The 23,490-nt window shown below is 36.7% G+C and overlaps 1 protein-coding gene and 1 pseudogene across 4 annotated transcripts in view; both read left to right on the forward strand.

Annotated features, from left to right (window-relative positions):
* The window catches only part of MCTP2 (multiple C2 and transmembrane domain containing 2), a 245,634-nt gene that overhangs the window by 193,399 nt on the left and 28,745 nt on the right, over positions 1-23,490 (forward strand). For all 4 annotated transcript variants that reach the window (XM_036065570.2, XM_036065572.2, XM_078078936.1 and 1 more), the window contains 2 exons: positions 15,253-15,375; positions 18,291-18,332. In XM_036065570.2, the coding sequence (XP_035921463.1) occupies positions 15,253-15,375; positions 18,291-18,332 (165 nt within the window). The remainder of the gene's footprint in view (positions 1-15,252; positions 15,376-18,290; positions 18,333-23,490) is intronic.
* On the forward strand, positions 690-1,325 carry LOC144382811 (large ribosomal subunit protein uL30 pseudogene; annotated as a pseudogene).

The raw sequence follows: 23,490 nt of genomic DNA on the forward strand, positions 1-23,490 counted from the left end.
TATAATCCATTCTCCTTTCCTCTCTTCTAGATTATGTTATAATGTCTGTCCTCAAGCTCTAATTCCTCCTCCCTATCCTTACTCAGATCATGACTATGGTCGACATAAGTGCCATTCTTCTGCTCACAGCCTGCCAACAGCTCAGCCACTCCCTTAGAATAAACTTCAGAGACCTTACAGCTGTGGTCCAGGCCCCTAAAGACTGACTTTTGTTCCTTTTTCTAAGTGTCTTACTCACTCTGCTTCAGCCACAGGGGTTCTTGCTATTCCTTGCATATACAGGCATACTCTCACTTTCAGACCTTTGGATCTACTATTCCTTTTGACCAGAAACACGACTGAACTGGATTTCCACACTTCCTCCAGGGACTTGGTCACATGTTGCTCTCTCCACAAGGTCTTCTCTGGCCGCCCCCCCTTACAATTGCACCCCTTTCCCTGTTGCCTTGTAGTCCCTTCTTTTCATCCTAGTTCGTTTGGTTTATTTTCACATGCCAGTTTTTATCATCTGATATATAATATATAGTTTGCTTATTTATTTTACCTATCTCATCCCTAATCCCCAAATACAATGTAGGTTCCATTAAGGCTTTTTATTGTTGATGTTGTTAGGGGTGGTGGTTGGTTTGCTGGTTTTGTTCACTCTTGTGTCTAAATCAACATGGTTCAGCTCTTTTCTGGCTGGAACCATGGAGGATACAGAAGAGAAGAAAAGGAAGGTTCCTGCTGTGCCAGCAACCCATAAGGAAAAACAGAGTAATTTCACAGAGTTGAAGATCAAGCATCTGAGTAAGAAGTTTGTCCAAAAGATGCTTTGAAAGGTAAAGAGGAAGTTTATCTATGAAAAAGCTAAGCATTACCACAAGGAATATAGGCAGATGTACAGAACTGAGATCAAATAGCTAGGATGGCAAGAAAAGCTGGCAACTTCTACATACCTGCAGACCCCAAATTGGCATTTGTCATTAGGATCAGAGGTATCAATAGTGTGAACCCAAAGGTTCAAGGATTGCGGAACCATATATGGCATGGGGGTACGCAAACCTGAAGTCAGTGAATGAATTGATCTACAAGCGTGGTTGTGCCAAATGAACAAAAAGTGAATTGCCCTGGTAGATAACACATTGGTTGCTCAGTCTTTTGGTAAATATGGCATCATTTGCATGGAGGTTCTGATTCATGAGATCTATACTGTTGAAAAATGTTTCAAAGAAACAAATAACTTCTTATGGCCCTTCAAATGATCTTCTCCATGAGGGGGAATGAAGAAAAAGAGCACCCATTTTGTAGAAGGTGAAGATGGGCTTACTAAAAGGATGAGCTAAGGTATCTACCATGATTATTCTTATAATCTGGTCAGTTAATAAATGACTACTTGAAATTGAAAAAAAATTTAAAAACAATAAATCAACATGGTTCATTGTATTCAACAAATGTTTAGTGAAGGGAAAATGAACAATGAATTTATACATGAAGTAAAGCAGTGACAGTAAGATGGGGTTAATATGTAGTGCTCTGGGATGGGTTGAAAAGGAAACACGTCCAAGGTGAAGAAATGCTCAAGGAGTAGCTTTCTAAATGAGTGAAGAGTATGTTCAAAAGCAAAATCCTGAACACCATTTCATGTATGGGGTCTGCAAATAGCGTATCTTGATTGTGAATCTAGAATTTGTGGTGGATACTGGCTTATGAATTATAGTCAAGTATAAGCCAATTCAAGGAAGGTCTTAAATATAAAGCTATCACTGTCTAAGTGTCATAATGTAGACAGGAAGCAATAGAGACTTTTATTAAGATGAATGGACATGATAAGACCTGGAGGTGTTTGTACAACACTTTTTTTTCTCCTTTCACATCAGTAAAGGCAGTTATACTTTCTTGAGAAGGAGCTACTTACTGATTGGTTAGAACCATGAATGTGTACTTGGTCAAATTAAAAACAGATTCTTATATTACTCTGTCTTTGTTTAACCTTGGAGTTCTTTGGAATAGAAGTAGCATAACTTTGTTTCATCTTTACCTAATACCTTTATTCTAAAATAATCATGTGTATGAGAATCTCTCCTCAGATTATGCCCTGGGCTGACAGGATGGTTATTCATAAAGACTGTATGATTATTTCAAGAGACACTGTTTTTAAATATTTTAACTTTTATTGTAACAAATGAACTGATTTTCACAATATTGGGAAAGAAGTGTGTGTCTGTTTTTTTTTTTTTTTTTTTTCTTGTTGGTCATAAGGCAAAGACCACTCCAGTGGTTTTTACTGAAGGTCCCCTCTTCAGTATTTTGCAGATGAAACACCTTCTAACCCCTTTGAATATTCAATAAAAGTTCTTGAACTTTGAAGCAATAGTGCCTTAACCAAAGTAAATCAAGTAGCCCTTCCTTCGTGCTTCTTGGGATGTTGCCTGTCAGTATGATTTTAACTCAGTGGCCTAGTAACTTTGGAGTTTGGGCTGGTAGCAAGGAAGTTGAATATTGGGTTAATTTTCATCTGTTTTCCTTCCAAGATATCTGCTCATTTTTACTCTGACTTTAAGCCTTAACTGTATTTATGAAATGAATCTTGACCTCTTTATTCTCTTTTTAAAAACTCAATGTTTAGTTTGAGGTGTAGGAATGAGTAACTTAGAAAGTAAAGTGTTCAATGGAAAAATGTCTGTTCATGTCTTCTGCCCATTTCTTTTTTTTTTTTTTTTTTTAAAGATTTTATTTATTTTTTGACAGAGACAGCGAGAAAGGGAACACAAGCAGGGGGAGCGGGAGAGGGAGAAGCAGGCTTCCCGCAGAGCAGGGAGCCCGATGTGGGGCTCGATCCCAGGACCCTGGGACCATGACCTGAGCCGAAGGCAGACGCTTAAGGACTGAGCCACCCAGGCGCGCCCTGCCCATTTCTTGATTGGATTATTTGTTCTTTGGGTGTTGAGTGTGATAAGTTCTTTTTTTTTTTTTTAAAGATTTTATTTATTTATTTGACAGAGAGAGACACAGTGAGAGAGGAAACACAAGCAGGGGGAGTGGGAGAGGGAGAAGCAGGCTTCCCGTGGAGCGGAGAGCCTGATGCGGGGCTCGATCCCAGGACCCTGGGACCATGACCTGAGCCGAAGGCAGACGCTTAACGACTGAGCCACCCAGGCGCCCCGAGTGTGATAAGTTCTTTATAGATTTTGGATACTAGCCCTTTATCTGATATGTCATTTGCAAATATCTTCTCAGACCTGTACCTCTGAAGCAAATAATACGTTATATGTTAAAAAAAAAAAAGAAGAAGAAGAGGAAGATAGTAGGAAGGGAAAAATGAAGGGGGCGGAAATCGGAGGGGGAGACGAACCATGAGAGACGATGGACTCTGAGAAAAAAACTGAGGGTTCTAGAGGGGAGGGGGGTGGGGGAATGGGTTAGCCTGGTGATGGGTATTGAGGAGGGCACATTCTGCATGGAGCACTGGGTGTTATGCACAAACAATGAATCATGGAACACTACATCAAAAACTAATGAGGTAATGTAAGGTGATTAACATAATAAAATAAAATTTTAAAAAGAGAAAATAGAGTGTTCATTACTGAAACTTGATATAAAAGTTTTTCAGTAATTTTCTACCAAAAGTGAGCATTTTTTTAATCATGTGCTTAACATATTTATGCCATCTTAAGTCATCCTATGTCATTCTACACAGTAGAATAGTAATTTAAGATTACCTAGTTAATCTGACCAATATTGGGTCAAAGTGATACTCTGTAAACAATAATCATATTAACCTGACCCTAAGCTCAGCAGTGGGTCTAGTGATTTAATGAGAACAAACATAAAAAAAAATCCATCATTTTGTATGAGCAACCCTATCAAAGCATATATATTGAAATGAGGATCTTTTTTAATCTTTAATTTCTTTTAACATTACTTTCATGGACAATGTGTAGTTGACAAATGGCAGATACTAATCTCTGTAATCATACTTTGTATGTTTTTTTATTTGTCTCAACAAATGTAGTGTTTTTAGGAGTCATTCAGAGATTTGGCTTCATGTAATCTGGCTATTTCTTAGTCTTAAATCTACTCACAAGGGACAGGACAGAATCTTAATATAATTTTAAATGAGGCTATTTGGGAAAATAGCAGTGCCATTGTACATGGTATCCCAAGTTAAATACTTGTAAGTGAGGCATCCTCTTGGATGTATAGAAGATAATTTAATGGCCGTTGGGTTGGTTGATTACATAATTATTTACAAATCACTTCATAATGAAACCTGAGGAAAACATAGTCCTATTTGTTCTTTAAAACTTTTTGTGATGTAAGATAACATCCTTCTAATGTCATACCTAATTAAACAATACCTAGAGAATTTGTGAAGTGTTTATGACAGTGCTGGCTAAGTTCATCAATCACAGCTCCTTTGGAACCACGGCCTCTCTCACACATATTTCTGTCTTTAGCATTTTCCCTAGAAAAACATGAAGTCTCTTTATGAATCACTTTTTCCTCATCTGAGATTTGGCATGTATATATATTTTTATCTATTCTTATAAAAATTTTGACAAATTTTGAAGCAAAGAGTGAAGAAATATTTGTAGCTGAAGATTTAAGATTTCTTAACGTTACGTTTTGGGAGAAGATACAAACTGGGTCACCTTTGCATCTGCATCGTGGAATGTAGGAAGGACACCCACATGATAGAGTAAGAAGCTTTCTTGGTATCAGAGAAATAGAGCTTCATGTACTGGTTCTGACATTTTGTAGGTGTTTTAATTTTGAGTAGTGTTCCATTGAATGGATATATTACATTCATGTGTTGGTGGACATTTGGGCTCTTGCCGGTTTTGCTGTTATTTGGTATGACTGCTATGCTCTGAACATTTGTGAACAAGTCTTTGTGGGACGTACATTAAATGTTATGTGCTAAATTTCTACATTTTGGAGTAGAAAGGCCATGGATTGTAGGAGGTATGCTCAAGTTTTTGAGAAACTTCCAGGTGGTTTTCCAAATCAATTGTATCATTTTGTATTTCTGCCTGGAGTGTTTGAGAGATCTAGTTGTTCCACATTCTGTCAATACTTTCTCTCTTGTCAGTGTTTTCAATTGTAGCCTTTCTGTTATGCGTGCACTGCTATTTCCCAGGAGTCTTTATTTGCATTTACTTGATGGATAATCATTGCATATCTTTCTATGTGCTTTTAGGTATTCACATACATTTCTGTATGTGTGAAGGGCCTGGCCAAATCTTTTGCTCGTTTTTATTGGATTATCTTCTTGTTAAGTTATAAGAATTCTTTAAATATTCTGGATACAAGTTGTCTTTCAGTATATGTATAGATAATATCGTTCCCCATTTTGTGACTTTTTCCATTTCTTAGCTGTGTCTTTCAAAGAGCGAATGAAGATTGGTGCCAGTAAACTCCCATTTTTTTCTTTTATTTACACTATTCTTTGTACTTTTTGTATCTTAAGAAATGTCACCCAAGATGGCAAAGGTTTTTCCTCATATGTTTTCTTAGAAGTTTTAAAGTTTGAATATTTATATTTAAATATTATAATCCCTTTAGGGTTATTTCTTATATATGGTAGGTGGTAAGGATTAGTGATTTTCTTTTTTCCCCATACATATATCCAATTGTTCCAGTGCCATTTGTTGAAAAGACTTGTATTTCTCCCATAGAGTTACCTTGGCAACTTTCTTAATTAACTGCATGTATGTGGATGTATTTCTGGACCTATTTTCTGTTCCATTCATCTCTATGCCTATCTTTTTGCCAGCACCACACTGTCTTCATTACTATAGATATGTAAATTGTGAAATTAGGCAGTGTAAGCTTTATTTGTTATAATTACTTTAATGATCCTGTCAGTTGTACTTCCAGATAATATTTAGAATCATCTTGTCAATTTCTACAAAATTAGGATTGTTTGCATCTACAGATTAGTTTATAGACAACTGCCATGTTAACAATATTGAGTCTTCCAACCCATGAATTAGTGGCATATCTATCCACTTATTTTATAATGCAATCTTTTATAATTTCCAGTGAAGAGATCCTGCTCATATTTTGTGAATTTTATTCCTATATATTTATGGATTTTGTTGATACCATAAATGGAAATTTTAAAATGTCATAATCCAGGGGTTATTTTTGCTACTAGCATATAAAAATGGAATTTGCTTTAAAAAATAACTTTATACTCTGTGACTTTGCTGGATTTAATTATTTCTAGGATTTGCTTTGTAGATTCTTTAGAATTTTCTATGTTAAAAAATCATGTCATCTATAGAGATAGTTTTGCTGTTTTCCTTTTTGATATTTGTGCTTTTTATTTCATTTCTTTTACTTTATTGAAGTGGTTTTGAACATTTAGTCTAATGCTGAATAGAAGTAGTGAGAGCAGACATCCTTACCTTTTCCCTAATTTTAGAAGAATATTTTGCAGTTTTTATTCTCATCTCGGCTTTTTTTATGCTTATAGTATTGTTCCTGTATTAACATTTAATGTAACTATTCATATTGTTGGATTTAGATAACCATTTTATTATTTTCCATTTGTCTACTGTGTTCCTTATTCCTGTTTCTCTTTTTGTGCCTTTTAATGTTCCATTTTAACTCACTGCAGTATTCTTTCAGTGATCGTTCTAGGGATTAAAGTGCATGTGTGTATGTATAATCTCCCTTAACTTTTGATAGTCAATTTAGAAGTATTATTGAATCACTTCACCTAAAACCTAGAAACATTGCAGTTCATCTAAGTCCATTTATCCACTCATCCCTACCTCCTTTATATTTTAGTTGTCATATATATTACATTTAAGTACATTATATAGCCCACCAGGATGATGCTGTAAGCATAGCTTTAAACAATCGTATGGATTCTAGAGAAAGTAAAATTAAAAAATAGTCTTTAATATTGTCCTATGTATCTACCATCTGATGCTCTCTGTTTCTTCCTGAAGTTTGAGTTTCCATCTGGTATCTTTTTCCCTTCATTTTGAAGAACTCCTTTAGCATTTATTGATATGAAGTTATACTTTTTTTTTTATTTTTTATTTTTATTTTTATTTTTATTTTATTTTTTGGGGGGTTAGGGAACTTTATTATTTTTTTTTTTTGAATTTTATTATGTTATGTTAGTCACCATACAATACATCATTGGTTTTTGATGTGGTGATCCACGATCCATTGTTCGCGTATAACACCCAGTGCTCCATGCAGTACGTGCCCTCCTTAATACCCGTCACCGGGCTAACCAATCCCCCCTAAATCCCTGTTTGTTTGTCAGAGTCCATAGTCTCTCATGGTTCATCTCTCCCTCCAACTCCCCCCCCCCCCAATTTTTCCCTTCCTTCTCCTAATGTCCTCCATGCTATTCCTTATGTTCCACAAATAAGTGAAACCATATGATAATTGACTTTCTCTGCTTGACTTATTTCACTTAGCATAATCTCCTCCAGTCCCATCCATGTTGATGTAAAAGTTGGGTATTTATCCTTTCTGATGGCTGAGTAATATTCCATTGTAGATATGGACCACATCTTCTTTATCCATTCATCAGTTGAAGGGCATCTCGGCTCTTTCAACAGTTTGGCTATTGCGGACATTGCTGCTATGAACATTGGGGTGCATATGGCCCTTCTTTTCACTACGTCTGTGTCTTTGGGGTAAATACCCAGGAGTGCAATTGCTGGGTCATAGGGTAGCTCTATTTTTAAATTTTTTGAGGAACCTCCACACTGTTTTCCAAAGTGGCTGTACCAACTTGCATTCCCACCAAGAGTGTAAGAGGGTTGCCCTTTCTCCACAACCTCTCCAACATTTGTTGTTTCTTTCCCTGTCCATTTTTGCCATTCTAACTGGTGTAAGGTGGTATCTCAGTGTGGTTTTGATTTGGATTTCCCTGATGGCTAATGATGATGAACATTTTCTCATGTATCTGTTAGCCATTTGTATGTCTTCTTCAGAGAAGTGTCTTTTCATCTCTTCTGCCCACTTTTTGACTTGATTATTTGTTTTTTGGGTGTTGAGTTTGAGAAGTTCTTTATAGATCTTGGATACCAGCCCTTTATCTGTAGTGTCATTTGCAAATATCTTCTCCCATTCTGTGAGTTGCCTCTTTGTTTTGTTGACTGTTTCCTTTGCTGTGCAGAAGGTTTTGATCTTGATAAAGTCCCAAAAGTTCATTTTTGCTTTTGTTTCACTAGCTTTTGGAGATGTATCTTGAAAGAAGTTGCTGTGGGTGATGTCAAAGAGGTTACTGCCTATGTTCTGCTCTAGGATTTTGATGGATTCCTGTCTCACATTGAGGTCTTTCATCCACTTTGAGTTTATCTTTGTGAATGGTGTTAGAGAATGGTCGAGTTTCATTCTTCTGCATGTGGCTGTCCAATTTTCCCAGCACCATTTATTGAAGAGACTGTCTTTTTTCCATTGCATGTTTTTTCCTGCTTTGTCAAAGATTATTATTATTTTTAATTTTCTCTTATCTAAATCTTTACTTCACCTTCACTCATGAAGGATATTTTCACTGGGTATAGAATTCTGGGTTGACAATTTTTGTTTCTGTTACTGTAGTTCATTTTAACACTTTAAAATTATTGTAGTGTTTCCTTGCCTCCATAGTTTCTAATGTGAAATCCATGTCCATTCAAATAGTTCTGGTCACAAGCATTGTAGTGTGATGTTTGTGTGATTAAAATATAGTGTGTGTGATTATAATATAGATACCTAAGCCTGGTTTTCTTAAATGTATTGTGCTTGGGTTTCTCTAAAAAGTGTTCAGCCATTAGTTCTTTACGTAAGTTTTAACTTCTTTCTTTCTCTGAGATTCCAAAGACCTATGTTAGAACTTCTGAAGTTATCATGGGCCACAAATAGTCCATTCATTTTTTCCAAACATTTTTCTCTTTCAGATAAGATTTCATTTTTAAGATTTTATTTATTTTTTTATTAGAGAGAGAAAGAGAATGGGGGAGGAGCAGAGGGAGAAGGACAAGAAGACTCCACACTGAGTGCTGAGCCTGACATTGGGCTCAGTCCCATGACCCTGAGATCATGACCTGAGCCAAAATCAAAAGTCAGATGCTTAACCAACTGAACCACCTAGGTGCCCCAGATAAGATTTCTTTTGATATATCTTTATGTTCACTGACTTTTTCCTCTTAATTCTGCTACTGAGCATATCTACTGAATTTTTTGAAAATTTTAGATATCATATTTTTTTAGATGGGCACTTTTATTATTTTTTTATATTTTCCTCATATTCACAATTATCATTCATTATGTTAGTTTATTTTCCTTTACCTCATTGAGCATATTTTAATAGGTGGTTTAAAGCTCTTGTCTTATAATTTCATCATATAATTCACCCTTCAACAATAGCCAAATTATGGAAGGAGCCCAAATGTCTATCGACTGATGAATGGATAAAGACAATGTTTGTATGTATATGTGTGTGTGTGTGTGTGTGTGTGTGTGTGTGTGTGTATTGATATGTGTGTGTATATATATATAATGGAATATTAGTCATCAAAAAGAATGAAATCTTGACATTTGCAATGATATGGATGGAGCTAGAGAGTATTATAGTAAGTGAAATAAGTAAGTCAGAGAAAGACAAATACCATGTGATTTCATCATATGTGGAATTTAAGAAATAAAACAAATGAACATAGGGGAAAAAGAGGAAAACCATGAAACAAACTCTTAACTCTAGAGAACAAACTGTTGGTTACCAGAAGGGAGGTGGGCAGGGGGTGGGGGTGGGGATGGGTTAAATAGGTGATGGGGATTAAGGAGGGCACTTTTTGTGCTGAGAACCGGGTGTTGTATAGAAGCTTGGATCACTAAATTGTATATCTGAAACTAATACTCTATGCTAACTAACTGGAATTTAAATAAAACTTGGAAGAAAAAAAAACATAATTCACCTTGAAGTTGGCATCTGTTGATCGCCTCTTCCTTGAAAATGAATTACATTTTCCAGACTCTTTGTATGTCCAGTGATTTTTAATTGTGTCTTAGATATTAGGAATGTTATGCAGTGGAGACCCTAGATTCTCCTACATTTATTCAAATAAGGTTGATTTTATTTTTTAAGAAGACATTTAATTTCATTAAACTCAAAGTGTAAATTCTGCCACACCTCCTGTGGGTAGCAGCTCTGCTCCCAGTTAAGACTGCTTGGAGTCCGCCCCACATCTATGGCAGAGACTGCAACAGAGTTCACATACAGAATTTGGGGTTTTCCTTTGCTTGCTCTCTCCTTCCAGTGTACTTCTATACCATCTAGTGGCCCTGATTGTCCCCAGCTTCTTTGCCTGTTTCATCCATTCAGAAAGATGGCAAATCTTTCTTTTGAGTTTTAACCAACTGGTACTACCATTGTGACCACAGCTGCTCTTGAGGGAGAAATGCATAAACATTACAGTGACCCTATGTGGATCTGATTTCTTCTTTAAGCTTTGAACTCCCCTGCAAAGTTTAATAACCTTGGATCAGAATCTCAGGTCTATTTATCAACTGTCGGAGTCTATCAATTATCATTGGACTTTTTTTAAAACTTGTTTTCAGGGTATTAGTATTATTAATATTATTTTGCTAGAAGGTGTTTATTAGGAAATTAATTCTTCATTACAGAGGTAGGAATTATACATTGATTTTTTAATTTTTTTTTTTTTTTTATGTAAGCTCCACAACCAGCATGGGGCTTGAACTCACAACTCTGAGATAAAGAGTCACACGCTCTACCCACTGAGCCAGCCAGGCGCCCCTTAAAAATATTTCTAAAGGCACTAATGTCTCACTCTGAAAGTTATGAGTCCTTTAAATGGATATTTAAATGCTGCTCAAGTTTTGTTATAAAACACTTTCTGGTATTACTTAACTGTGCTTGATAGAGGCAAATGTTATGGTAAAGGAGGTGTTTATCTAACACAACAGACTTCTAATATTAATTGATGTACAAATAATTCTGTTAAGGACATTTTATAAATAGCTTTATGATGAAAATAAATTAAAAATATTCTATTTCCTAATTTTTCCCAATAGTTTCATATCAGCCTCTTTTCACTTGAAGTTATATTTAACAATATAAAAAAAATAAAATTTCACTTATCTGGTAAATAGACATTAAGGAATAGTAACCATTTAAAACACAGTCCTAAAAGAACTTTAAGAATGAGGAAAGACAAATAGGTAACAATTAGGAAAATATCTAGCTTTATCTAGTAGAGAAATGACTGTACTATTTTCTCTGCTTTTCTCTGTTCATATCAAAGCAAAACAAGACATAAAAGTAAAAGAAAACTTTAAAAAGAAAAGTATAGGAAAATATAAATTATAAAACAGTAAGTAAAGCTGATAAAGCATACCAGATTAATAGCCTGGAGGAAATCAACAACATAATAGCATGCATTGATTCAAAAAGCATTTTAAAAATTCTGTACTTATAAAAAAAAAGTGTAGAGATTTAGCACCAAAAGAATATGTAAGTAACAACTAGATAGGAAGGCAAAAAAAAGCAATGTAATGATTTTCCACATCAGATCACCAGAAGGATAGATTTGAAATCTCCTACAGCTAATAAGAGGGGTCAGAAATAATGTAAACAACATATAAAAATCCATGCCCAGAAGTAACCAATTAAGTATATAAATTTAAAATGCCCTCATTCATAATAGTATCAAAACTCTTGTTACACAGAAAAATAATAAAAAAATGTAAAATCAGTATGATGAAAGTAATAAAATATTTTGAGATATAGAAAGGTCCTGAATATATGGAGAAATAAATAATCTTTATGATTTGGAAAGCCAATATCAAGATGTCAGCTCTCTCTAAATTGATACATACATTCAAGGCTATCCCAGTGAAAATTTCACCAAGAATTTTATGAACATTACAAATTGTTTCTAAAATACATGCGGAAGGGTAAAGAGCAAAGAACTACCCAAGATAATTTTGAAGGTGAAATAATACAGACTTGCTCACTCAGAGGTCATCTGGTTATTAAACTACAGTTAAAGATGTGGTCTTGGTAAAATAGAAATATGTATCAATGGACAGGATTAGAGTGCCCATAAACAACAAACACACCCATGTGGGAATTTGGTATGCAGCAGAAGTGGTAATGGAAACAGTGAACAAAAATAGGGATTGGTACACCACAATCTAGTTGCAAAAGTTGGCTTTCTATAGGGGAAAAGTTCAAATTGGATGCTTGTTTCCAACTGTAAACCAAAAGAACACCTGAGACAAAAAAAATAAGGAACACACACATACAGTTATCTTTTGGGAGAAAACATGATGAAATAACTTTATCATCTCAGAGTAGAATGTGATTCCTTAAGAAGAACATTGAACATAAGAGAACAAACTCTAAGGTTGAAGGTGAGTATGTTTGACTACATTAAAAAGTAAAACCACTGTTTCATCTTAAGTTTTCAATGATGAGAGTATAATGGATAAATTACTGAACATTCATTTGAATGCGGTACCATATGTCAGTTAAAATGAATATACTTCTTTAAAAAGATTTATTTATTTATTAGAGAGAGAGCATGAGTGGGGGAAGAGGGAGAGGGAGAAGCGGGCTCCCTGCTTAGCAGGGAGCCTAATGCGGGCCTTGATCCCAGGACCCCAGGATCATGATCTGAGCCGGAGGCAGATGCTTAACTGACTGAGCCACCCAGGTACCCCTAAAAATGAATATACTTGATTTATACCTACACCATCAACAGATCTATGGAACATATATTGAATAAAAAAATTTCAGAATTACGGGAACATTTTAATGCTGTTTATGTTGTTTCTAAAATAAATCTTAGATATCCTCAGATGCAAGGATTCACATCCATTTTCAGATATGGTGGCCTCTGGGAATGGGAGGAGTAGGTTGAGGGTAGTCACTGAAAGGTTGACAGTGGGAACCAATTATCTGAAGTGTTTTATTTTTTAAAAAGACTAATACATAAATTGGAAAGAAAACTGACAACACATTGACAAGTCTTAATGCATGAAGGTGCATGGGCATTTGTTAAATTAGTCTATGTTTATTTTTTTCATTCTTGGAATATTTAGTAATATGACATGAAAATATTATCCTTAGTATAGAGAAAGAAAGAATGGAGTGTACCAAAATAATAGTATCAAAATAATCCTGATACCAGAACCTAAAAATAATATAAAAAGGAAACAATAGCACATGGGTATCTATGCAAAACGTCTTCAAGTGTTAGCAAATACAAAATACATTATAAGACCATTACAGCCCACTAAAGGGGACATTTCTTCCAGAAATACAAATTCACTTCAATATTAGGAAATTATAAATACAATATACCATGTTGAGGTTCTAAAATGAGAAGGAAAAAACCCTCCCTATTTCAGAAGATAGCGAAAGAACAATTGGTTAATCATTCACCCTCCTCCATTCTTGATTTAAAAAAAAAATAAGAAGAATTAAATAAATCCTAGGGCACCTGTGTGGCTCAGTCGTTAAGCATCTACCTTTGGCTCAGGTCATGATCCCAGGGTCCTGGGATCGAGACCCATGTCAGGCTCGTTGCTCAGCGGGAAGCCTGCTTCTCCCTCTCCGACTCCCCCTACTTGTGTTCCCTCTCTCACTGTATCTCTCTCTGTCAAAATAAATAAATAAAACCTTAAAAAAAAAAAATCCTTGTTAAAATTGGCATAAGTGTTCTTATTTAAAAATATTTTTTTCAAATATTTTCATAAAGAGGATTCATAAATATTTTTAAAATATTAAGAATAATAAAATGAATGCTTGTATGTAAACTTTCTAGTTTTCTTAAAAAGGTTTATTTGCATATTCTTAATACAAAATGATTTATATAGCTCAAACTAAAAGTCAATGTCATGCTTAATTGTAAAACAGTAGACGCATTTTTGTAAAATTCAGGAGTTAGACAATATCCCTCTCAACGTTTTTATTTAAAATTGTTTAGTTAGTAGTAATGAAAGTAAGTATACATATTAGAAATTAAGTTATAGATACTAGACGAGAGGAAATAGGAGCAGTTCTTTATTTGTAGATTGTATGACTATATTCTTAGAAACCCCCCAAAAGTGAAATGAAAGGCTATATGAAGTAGTAAGAAAATTCAGTAAAGTTACAAATTAAAAAAATTAATATGTACAAATTATTAGATTTTATTTATCTGCTTGAAATATGTAATGGGAGAAATGATTAAATTTAGCAAACAAAAAAAGCAGAAAATACATATAATATCTACAAAAGTAAAACTTTAGCATGGTATAAAATATTTTTAGTAATAAGTAAAACAATATTGCTTTGAGAAAGGAAGATTCAGTATTTAAGATGCAGTAAGTTGCCTCTTCTAAGTTGATGTAAACAAGTGACTTTTTCAAGCACTTACAAGCACTAACAGCCAATAACCACACATCATCTTTTTTTCATCCTCTGGACCTCCTGTGAATTGGAAAAGACAGTGAGGCTCAAGTTTTGAAATCATTTCCCCATGATTTCACTCTTGCCTCATGTTGTAATTATCATGGATTGTTTTATTTGTCCTAATTCGCTTATTCCTTGGAGGTAGGGCCATGTCTTATTTGCATTTATGTCTCCCATGACCATTGTCACATAGATACTTGGATTCAAACCCAAGCTCTTGCTTGTCCTTCTGTAGGACAGGGTCACAAATCCAGAGGCTGACAGCAATTGGGCAGGTAAAGCAAATACCTCGTCTTATGTAGGCATTCCATCATTTCCTTGTGACCATCCAGCCTCAAAATTGGAAAATTTTAAGATTTTTAAAGAGACTTTGGCTATCTGAAGTTTTTATCTAACTATTTGGATTTTTAAACATTGGCAGCCAATTTGAAAAGTAATCACTCTCTACAGTTCCAGTACCTTACTATTGGCAAAATTTGGTCTGTGGCCTGACTCTGAGACCTTGGATTTTTTCCATACTACTTTCCTAAATTCTGGTAAATCTTGGGGCAAAAAAATGAATACAGTTGATGGGGTAATGGGATTTTCAGGTATGAGGCTACTATATTGTCTATTTCAGAGTGTGACTGGTCTACTCATTTCTATATCTTCCTTGTTCTACTGCCGATGCTAAAACTGTTAATTGTGTGTGTGTGTATGAACCTGTAGGCAACTGTTCCTAAAAGCTGCTGTAGAGTGTCCTAGATTTAATTTCCTTAAGTCAATACGAAGGATTTTAAGATTACTCCCATACTGATTTTTCAAGCAATGATTTTGTCTTGTCTTCCACTCAGGTATTTTTAGTCACTGTCTGGAATTTTGAACTGTACATGATCCCCCTGGCATTGTTGCTACTCTTCATCTACAATTTCATCACACCCACAAAAGGGAAGGTTGGCAGCATCCAGGACAGCCAGGTGAGCTAAGATTCCAGTAACTGTGACATTTGACCAGAGGAAAAAAATGTGTTAACAACAACCAACCACCACCAAATCATGACCCAAGTCCACTTTGTTTGAGACTTGAGGAGAGCAACATTGCACATACATTTATGTGATAGTGGGGATCTTTTATTGGCTCATAACCCGGAGTCATCCTTCTATGTTATGTTCCTGAGCCTTGGCCTACATTCTTAGCATGAGGAGAGCCCTCTGGTGCTTGGTCATCTTTATCATGGTGGCAGCATATTTCGATGCCCATCTGGTTATCTGTAAGGTTCTTATGAATAACATTCTCAACCACTGAAAAAAGCCTTTGGCATCTCCTTGAGCTCCTTCAGGGCATGGAAAGCATCTGGGAGGCTGCCTTAGGCCTCTCCACCCAGACATCCTGTGCAGTGTTCACTTCTCGCCTAAAGCCTTCAGAGGCTTGCCAACTCCCAGAGAAATCAGAGAGCGGGCAGGCATAGACAGCTCAATTTTTGGGTGTGCAAGTCCTGAAAATCTCAAGCTTCCCATGGTCTTGAAGGAAGCAAAAGCAAGACATCCCCTAGCATCTACTTATCATACTTACTGTCTGACTCAGCTTCTCCTGTTCCACTTATCCCAGCCCAGAGAATCTTTTCCTGGTCTGGGTGAACAAGAACTTGTATTTGTAGACTTGCTTTATGGTATTATCTTGGACCTCCAGATTCAAGAAACAAATTTTTAGAACAAAAATCTAAGATTCTGAGACTTGATATTAGAGGACCTTCACATTGGGTTTCTCAAGACTCAAAAGCTAACGATCTTCACCCATTTTTCCATACAATGCTATTATTTTTTTAAAAAATCTCTGAAATAATGGACATTAAAGGGATGTTCTGGTATCGTTTGGGGGTAGAAGGGAAGTAGAGAAAATGAGTCTTTTGGCAGGGAGTAAAAACCTCAAGCAAATTCAAAATTTTATTCTGTTTGATATTTGATTGTTTAATGCAGTAGGCATGGACATATATCAATAATGAGGGACCTAACAATGCTAGAACCAACAAATAAATAGCTTTAAAGTACAGGATTGTTTAAGGACTAAGTTACACACAGATATGGATGAGGGAAATTTTCACGAGAAACATCTTTAGTAAAAAATGCTGTCAACTCACATTTTTACAATTTTCAATCAGATTTTAGTTTTCCAGTTATATACATGGTGTGTATGCATTTGTAGGCAGGTATATATACATGTATATATGGGTACATAAGAATACTTAATAGCATGGAGGACATTAGGAGAAGGAAGGGTAAAATGAAGGGGGGGAATCGGAGGGAGAGATGAACCATGAGAAACTGAGAAACAAACTGAGGGTTCTAGAGGGGAGGGGGGTGGGGGGATGGGTTAGCCCAGTGATGGGTATTAAGGAGGGCACATATTGCATGGAGCACTGGGTGTTATATGAAAACAACGAATCGTGGATCACTACATCAAAAACTAATGAGGATTGCATGGTGACTAACATAACATAATTAAAAAAATAAAAATAAAAAGAATACTTAAGTGAATGTGCTTATAAATGTGTGTATAAAATATTTTTAATTTATAGAACACTTTCAAATTCATTACCTATTTTAATCTTGATAACACAACCATGAAGGAGGCAAGAATTACCATTTCTATTTTATGCTTGAGGAAAGTAAGGCCCAGAGTGGCAAGGTGATTTGCCCAAGGTCACACAGCAGGGTGTGCTTGACCAGTGTCCCAAGCTAAAGACTTTGTCCCAAGCTGGGCTTCTAACTCCTAATTACAATATTCTTCCTCCCATAACATGTTTTTATTACGTGTTTTTACCCATTTGCTTTCATGTGTGTTGCCAACGGTGAATAGGTGAGTTCTCCAGCATCTGTGGAATGTCCCACACAGTGCTAGCTGCAGCTCATGGGAATTCTGGGAGGTAATGGAGTACCGGTCTTGGAGCAATTGCTTGGTAACTGCTCAGTGGTTTTATGGAGTATAGCAGAGTACTCTCTGGATACTTCAGAGTTACTCTTTCTTTAAGAACATGATATTGACAATTCTGTTTACTACTGGAAAGATGGCATCTAAACAGCATGCCTGACCTTTGCAAGGTGGTTGAGCAGAGAGGTAAGCATTCAGGCTGTAAACAGACTCTGGTTTTCTAATACTCAGCATTCTGTCTGAGCTACGGGCCACCCCCCCGGGCCGTGTTGGCTTTTAACTATTGCAGTGATACAATTAAAAGTTACCTGGTAAAAAGTCACGATTTCTAAACCAATCTGAACAAGCCTATTCACAGCACCTGGTGGTGCTTTGGCCCCCAAACTAAAGCCAGGTGCCTGTTAGTGGCTATCAGAACCTGAGTTGGCTTCTCTCACCTGCCCCCAACCCCCTCCCCGAATCCCAAGGAAAACAATAATAATGTACTGAAACCTGTAACTTATTCTTGAGATTGATTATATTCAGACTAATGCATTTCCTACTGTCTAATGTTTCAGTAATGGCCCCAAAGGAAAAGAGCAGTCATTATAACAATGAGCCTAGCACAAACCGAATATGGTGTTCTCAGCCTTAACATAGCAGTTGGCTCATTTGTCAGAATAAGAACAAACTGTTTACAGAAAGTAAAGCCTGGCAATGCATTTTTAAAGCTGGATGCCTTCAAAGGGCACTCACCTAATAGCTTTATTTATAGTGAAGTTTTATGTAGATTATGCATATTTCTTATAGTCTTGCCACAGTGTCCCTGAACTTTAAAAGCATTATTTTTTAAGAAGTTATAATGTATTTAAAAACCACTAGTGCTTCAATTATGTAGAAAAACGTAAAAAGTGTATATGGGTTTAATTTGCATTTAGTAATTTCAGGGGATGCTATATTAACGAACTGTGGTTTTTCCTTTCAGGAGAGCACAGACTTAGAGGAAGAGGAGGATGAAGATGACAAGGTGAGTGTGCTCAGGGAAGCTCATGGAAGGGGGTGTTAATATTGTGAGCAGATAGCGCTTTTCTGGTTGAGTCAAACCGTTTTTGTTTTGTTTTGTTTTGTTTTTAGTGTCCGGCATAGTAATGTTTGTGTAATTTATAAAGGATATCACTTTTTAAAGATCTTATTCAGTGAGGATAAAAGGGGGTAAAATATAAGGAATTACTGAAATATTATAAAAAGCGTACCTAGAGGAGGCTTGTCATTTTATGCGAGGGAAGATCGCAAGAGCCTGCCCCTTGGTGTATAAAAGGTAGATAAAAGGTAGTCTAGGAAGTCAAAAGTAAATCAAGTAAAATTGCTGTTCCTTTGCGCTCTGTGGGGTGGTCACCCACTTCAGAGCCTGTCAGTTTCCCAGCTGTTGCTGGCAATGTTTTCAGCTATATGTCTGTGTACATCTGTCCTTTTTCTTCTCCTGGGAGAATCTCTCAAATCTGCTGCTTTTGTTGTCATTATGCTTTCAGACAAACCTTCTGGAATAAAATGAAAAAAAAAAAAAATGGAAATGCCAAATGAGATGCTACCAGCTTAATGGACTTCCAGCCTCCTAGAACCTGTGGGTGTATGGGGTTTGTGCTGCTTGTGTCTAGGAGGCTTGCAGGAGGGGAAACAGGCGAAAGGGGGGGATCTTAAGAGTTAAGTATCCAATATAAAATGCCCATAAAATAGCAACGTATTAAAAAAAAAAATACTGGCTCCATGACACACAGCCCTAAAATTAATTGGGTGAGCCAGATGGTTTTGCCCATTTGAAGCAAATTGGGTGGATTACAAAGTGAATCTTATTTGTTGTGCTAAAATGATCATTAATAGCAAAATAATAAGATAAAGCATAATATTTTTTTTTAAAAAATGGAATTGACTCTTTCCAGAATAAGGTCACACAGATGCAGCTTCCTTCTTGATGAATCGATGTGTGTTGCTTCTGAGTAATGTAACTCCTTGAGTATGAAAAATAGTCATAGCCAAGCTAACCTGCATGATGATGGGATGTTTTACCAAAAGAAGCACAAGTACTGATGAAGTTATTTTAAACTTTTACCGGGCAAAAATGCTAAATTTTATGTACCAAGGCTTGGAAGTGAGGAAGATTTTCTTCTGTTTGGCTATGTCTGTTAAAATGAGCCCTCCGTAGAAGAGGGCGTCATCTGCCCTTTAGAGATCATTATGACCATGTGTCTTTGGCCCATCTGATAAAGGAGAGCATCCAACAAGAAGGAAATGAATGAAAAGGTGGTGTGACCTGGCAAACAAGAAATTCAGGCCATGGAGTCTAGACCAGTGATCGTCACAAGCCAACCTTCTACTGAGGTGCCTCAAGGGTTGTCTGGGGGCCTGGGGGTCTGGAAGTAGAGCCAGTTGGGCTTCAAGCCTTCCTGGGCAAGGATGACTGAGTTGGAGCCATAACATCTACATGGAAGAGCTTTGGAGCTCTTGTGTTTATCCAAGCATTGCCCTCCCCATGGCATGTGTGCCAGACCTGCTACACACAGAGCATGGGCATCAGGACGTTCCTCATTACCCTCAGGGCAGTTCCATTCTTGAGCTACTTCGATTGTAGTATTTTCATAGGGCCTTTAACAGCCACAGCATGGCCATGTTTGTTTGCTTCCTCAATTTTACAGGTCTGTGAAATCATCCAGAGAAATAAATCTAAAATGAAATGTTGACTTCTATTTATACCTCTTTCTGCTTAATGCAACCCTTCTACTGTTAGGGAGACTGGTGAACTTTGTAGTCCTTATTCATATCTTTTCAATCTCACATCTCTGAGAGATTTGTAAAGTATAGAGGGATTTTCAACTTTAAGACTTCTGGAGCCCACATCATCCCAATATATATTACAGTCCATCATTTCTTCTCCACGTAGAGCAGACTCCACGACTGAGACGTGCTCGTCATAGACCTGCACACACAGCCACTGGGCCACCGCCCTCCATCTTGTGATATACCAAAGGGCTTACCCACAGAACCCTCCTGGCTTCTGGTGCATGTTAGACATGACAGACCATGCCTCTGGGAACTGTAACACACCCAGTGAGCGATGGGCTGTTTACAAATTATAAACACACAGCCGTTTCCTTCCAAACCAGAAGAAGAGAGGAAACTCCTTTCTATCCAAACTATCCGTCTTGAAAGTGACATTCCTTAATTGCCAGCACCCGTTCCCACCAAATACCATCACAGGCAACTGTGGAAGTTGAAAGCACATGAGGGGCCCCCCTGGCACAGCTTCCTTGGGAGATGGACGCATTCCGTATATTCTGCAAGTCTCTGATGCACAGACCTGGACGTGGTCTGGGGTCTGTCATACTTTTATTGTCTGGAAGGGGGATTGTTGTCAAATGGTATCACTGTAGCCTCTTGCTCGTGTTCACTGTCAGAAGTCCATGGTGGTGACCGGTATGAGAAGCCAAATTAGATTGCACAGTTGTGTGCCTGTGTGTGTGTGTGTGTGTCTGGACTTTCAGTTATAACATAGAACCTTCAGGTAACTACTTTTTTGGCTTTTAGGAAACTAACTGTACAAGCTAAACTTTGAAGAGAGGAAATCTTTCTTTCTTATTCCTGATGGCCCGTGCAAGAAATTGCTTGTTAAAAGTGTAGTTTGCTGGGGACCCCTGAACAAACAGATAATGGCTAAGTTCAGCTAACAGCAATCAGATGACATTTCCTATTTGTATTAGATTCCAAATGTGGAATTCTTCTATGTGGACCTTATTTGTACGGATGGATTACAATGAAAATTGCATTAATTTTCTGCACAGTAAAGGTCAGTAATTGAAGCATGAACCAAGAAACTATTGTGTAAAGTGCTGTATCCCATACTTAGGAAAGGTCACGCAAAGCAATAATATCTTGTTTTCATTGCGGAAGGTATAAATACTTGCATTAGAGTTTCTTTCTTTTTCCAGCCTGACAAATGCTTACATAGAATATTTTAGCATTTACTATTAACATCAGCAAGAAGAAATCATAAGGGCATGTAATAAAAAAAAATCCTGTCTTGCTATATCATAAGGAAACTGCACTATAATGCCTGCATTGTGAGTTGGTGTGTCTTTAACTCGGCTGTCAGAAATAGGACTTGAATGATCTGTTCTAGGATGATCAATGAGTGCACAATTGTCTTAGGGTGTTTAGGGGGAAAAAATTGCCCTTCTGTGTCAATTGTGGGCGAGAAAACATATATGGATGTTTTTCTTAAGAAAATAAACATCTAATACATTTTTGTGGATCAGTTGTGGAACATTTTACAACAAAAGGATACAAATGAATATTGTATCTCCATGCTGTCTTCACGAATCAGGATATCATCATTAAAATTTAAGTACATTTTAAACCATCAATTTCAGTGTTTAACATGGTTTCCGTTCTCCAGACTGGTTAGTCCACTCATCCCAAGCAGAACCTTCTTAGGGAGAGAAGCACGTGGCCTATATTTAGAAGGAGTTCTTGCTGTAATATAACCTCCATCGTCCTTTGGATGAGTGGGCTAGGCCCATGATGCCTCATTCCCTGTGTTTCCTTATTCCAGAGAGAGAAGATGATCTATGTCCCAACCAGGGGAGACCATCATCCTTGGAGAAAGTTTCTTCTTACAATCTCAGTGTGAGAGTAGTTTTGCTTATGATTCCTTTGTGCCTTCTTAACAATGTCCCAAACACAGCAAATTTGTTTCATTAGTGATTTTTTAACCTATTGACAGAGCAGTGGTACTTTAAAATGATAAAATGTGGTATTTTTAAGAAAATACAAAGATAATATCTTTGGAAGGTTAGCCATAGTTGAATACACACACACACACTTTCAGGCATATGCAAACTGTATATAGGGCATATTGTAGAGGACATATTTAAGGAAAACTTTCAGGGGGGTGCCTGGGTGGCTCAGTGGTTAAGCATCTACCTTTGGCTCAGGTCATGATCTCAGGGTCCTGGGATCGAGTCTCGCGTTGGGCTCCCTCCTGGCAGGCTATCTCTCTCTCTTTCTCTCAAATAAATACATAAAGTCTTTAAAAAAAATAAATAAATAAATAACTTTCAGGGAAATAAAGTAAATGGTTGCTCTGATTTAACTCCTTTTAATTTGATTTAATGTGATTTTTTAGTGATGAAGTTTTAATTGCTACCATTTCTACCAAACGGTAGTCTTACTTTCAAGAATTTAATATTAAAATGGATTCCAGCCAATTCTTAATTATCAGTTTATGCATGTTTTGAATGGGAAGGGATTGGCTTCCCTCTTTCCTGCAGTCTTTTCTCTGACACATTGACTTGCTCTGACTTTTCTTTTAAAACTCAAGCCCCCATTCTTAAAAAATGTGTTGGCTTCATTACCTTTTGAAGTCATCCAGAAATGTTAACTAATCTGACCTTTTGGACCATTATTCATCCTGCTAGTATCAGGCTCAATAATATTCCTAGTACTTGTGTATTTTCTTTGTGATTTCTATTGTAAGGGTTATATTTGGTGTGTTATTCCCAAATGTTCAATCTTCCGCCCTTCTCACTCCCCTACCTCAAAGAAAACTAAAGGACACACACAGTAAAGTCAGCAACTGCAGCTCATTGTGTGTCTACCTATAGTAGTTACAGAGAACTACCTCCAGTACTTATAGAAAACCACTAGCCCTCCCTGTTTGCCTTGGGGGGGGCATCATGCATTTGTCAGTTGGCTCAGAAACCAATCTTCCTGAGGTCTAAATGCCAAATAATTATCATAGACTTTTTCCAGTTTTTCATTTGTGTTTTATTAATATCTTCTTCTTGATGTTGTTCATTCTTTTACATTTTTCAGCCCTTCCCTGTAATACCAGATGAGATTCTTGTTGCAAGCCAAGAAAACATGTTGGTAAATACCAGTGTGGAAGCGCTTTCTGAAATGAACAGAGCAGTTTAAAAACCACTTAGAAATGATATTGATTTAAAATCCGGTCTGTTTTATATTCATTTCCCTAAGCAAAAGTATACTTGAGAAAGAAGTGCTCTCCTGAAAAACTACAGAATTTTCCCCCCATTGAAAGAGCATACGCCATGGAGTTGACTGTGTGTGTGTCGGGGGGGTGGGGGATGTGCTCATGTGTGCATGCGCCATGGAGTTGACTCGTGTGTGTGTGT

This window comes from Halichoerus grypus, chromosome 8, assembly GCF_964656455.1.
Source record: "Halichoerus grypus chromosome 8, mHalGry1.hap1.1, whole genome shotgun sequence".
Lineage (NCBI taxonomy): Eukaryota > Metazoa > Chordata > Mammalia > Carnivora > Phocidae > Halichoerus > Halichoerus grypus.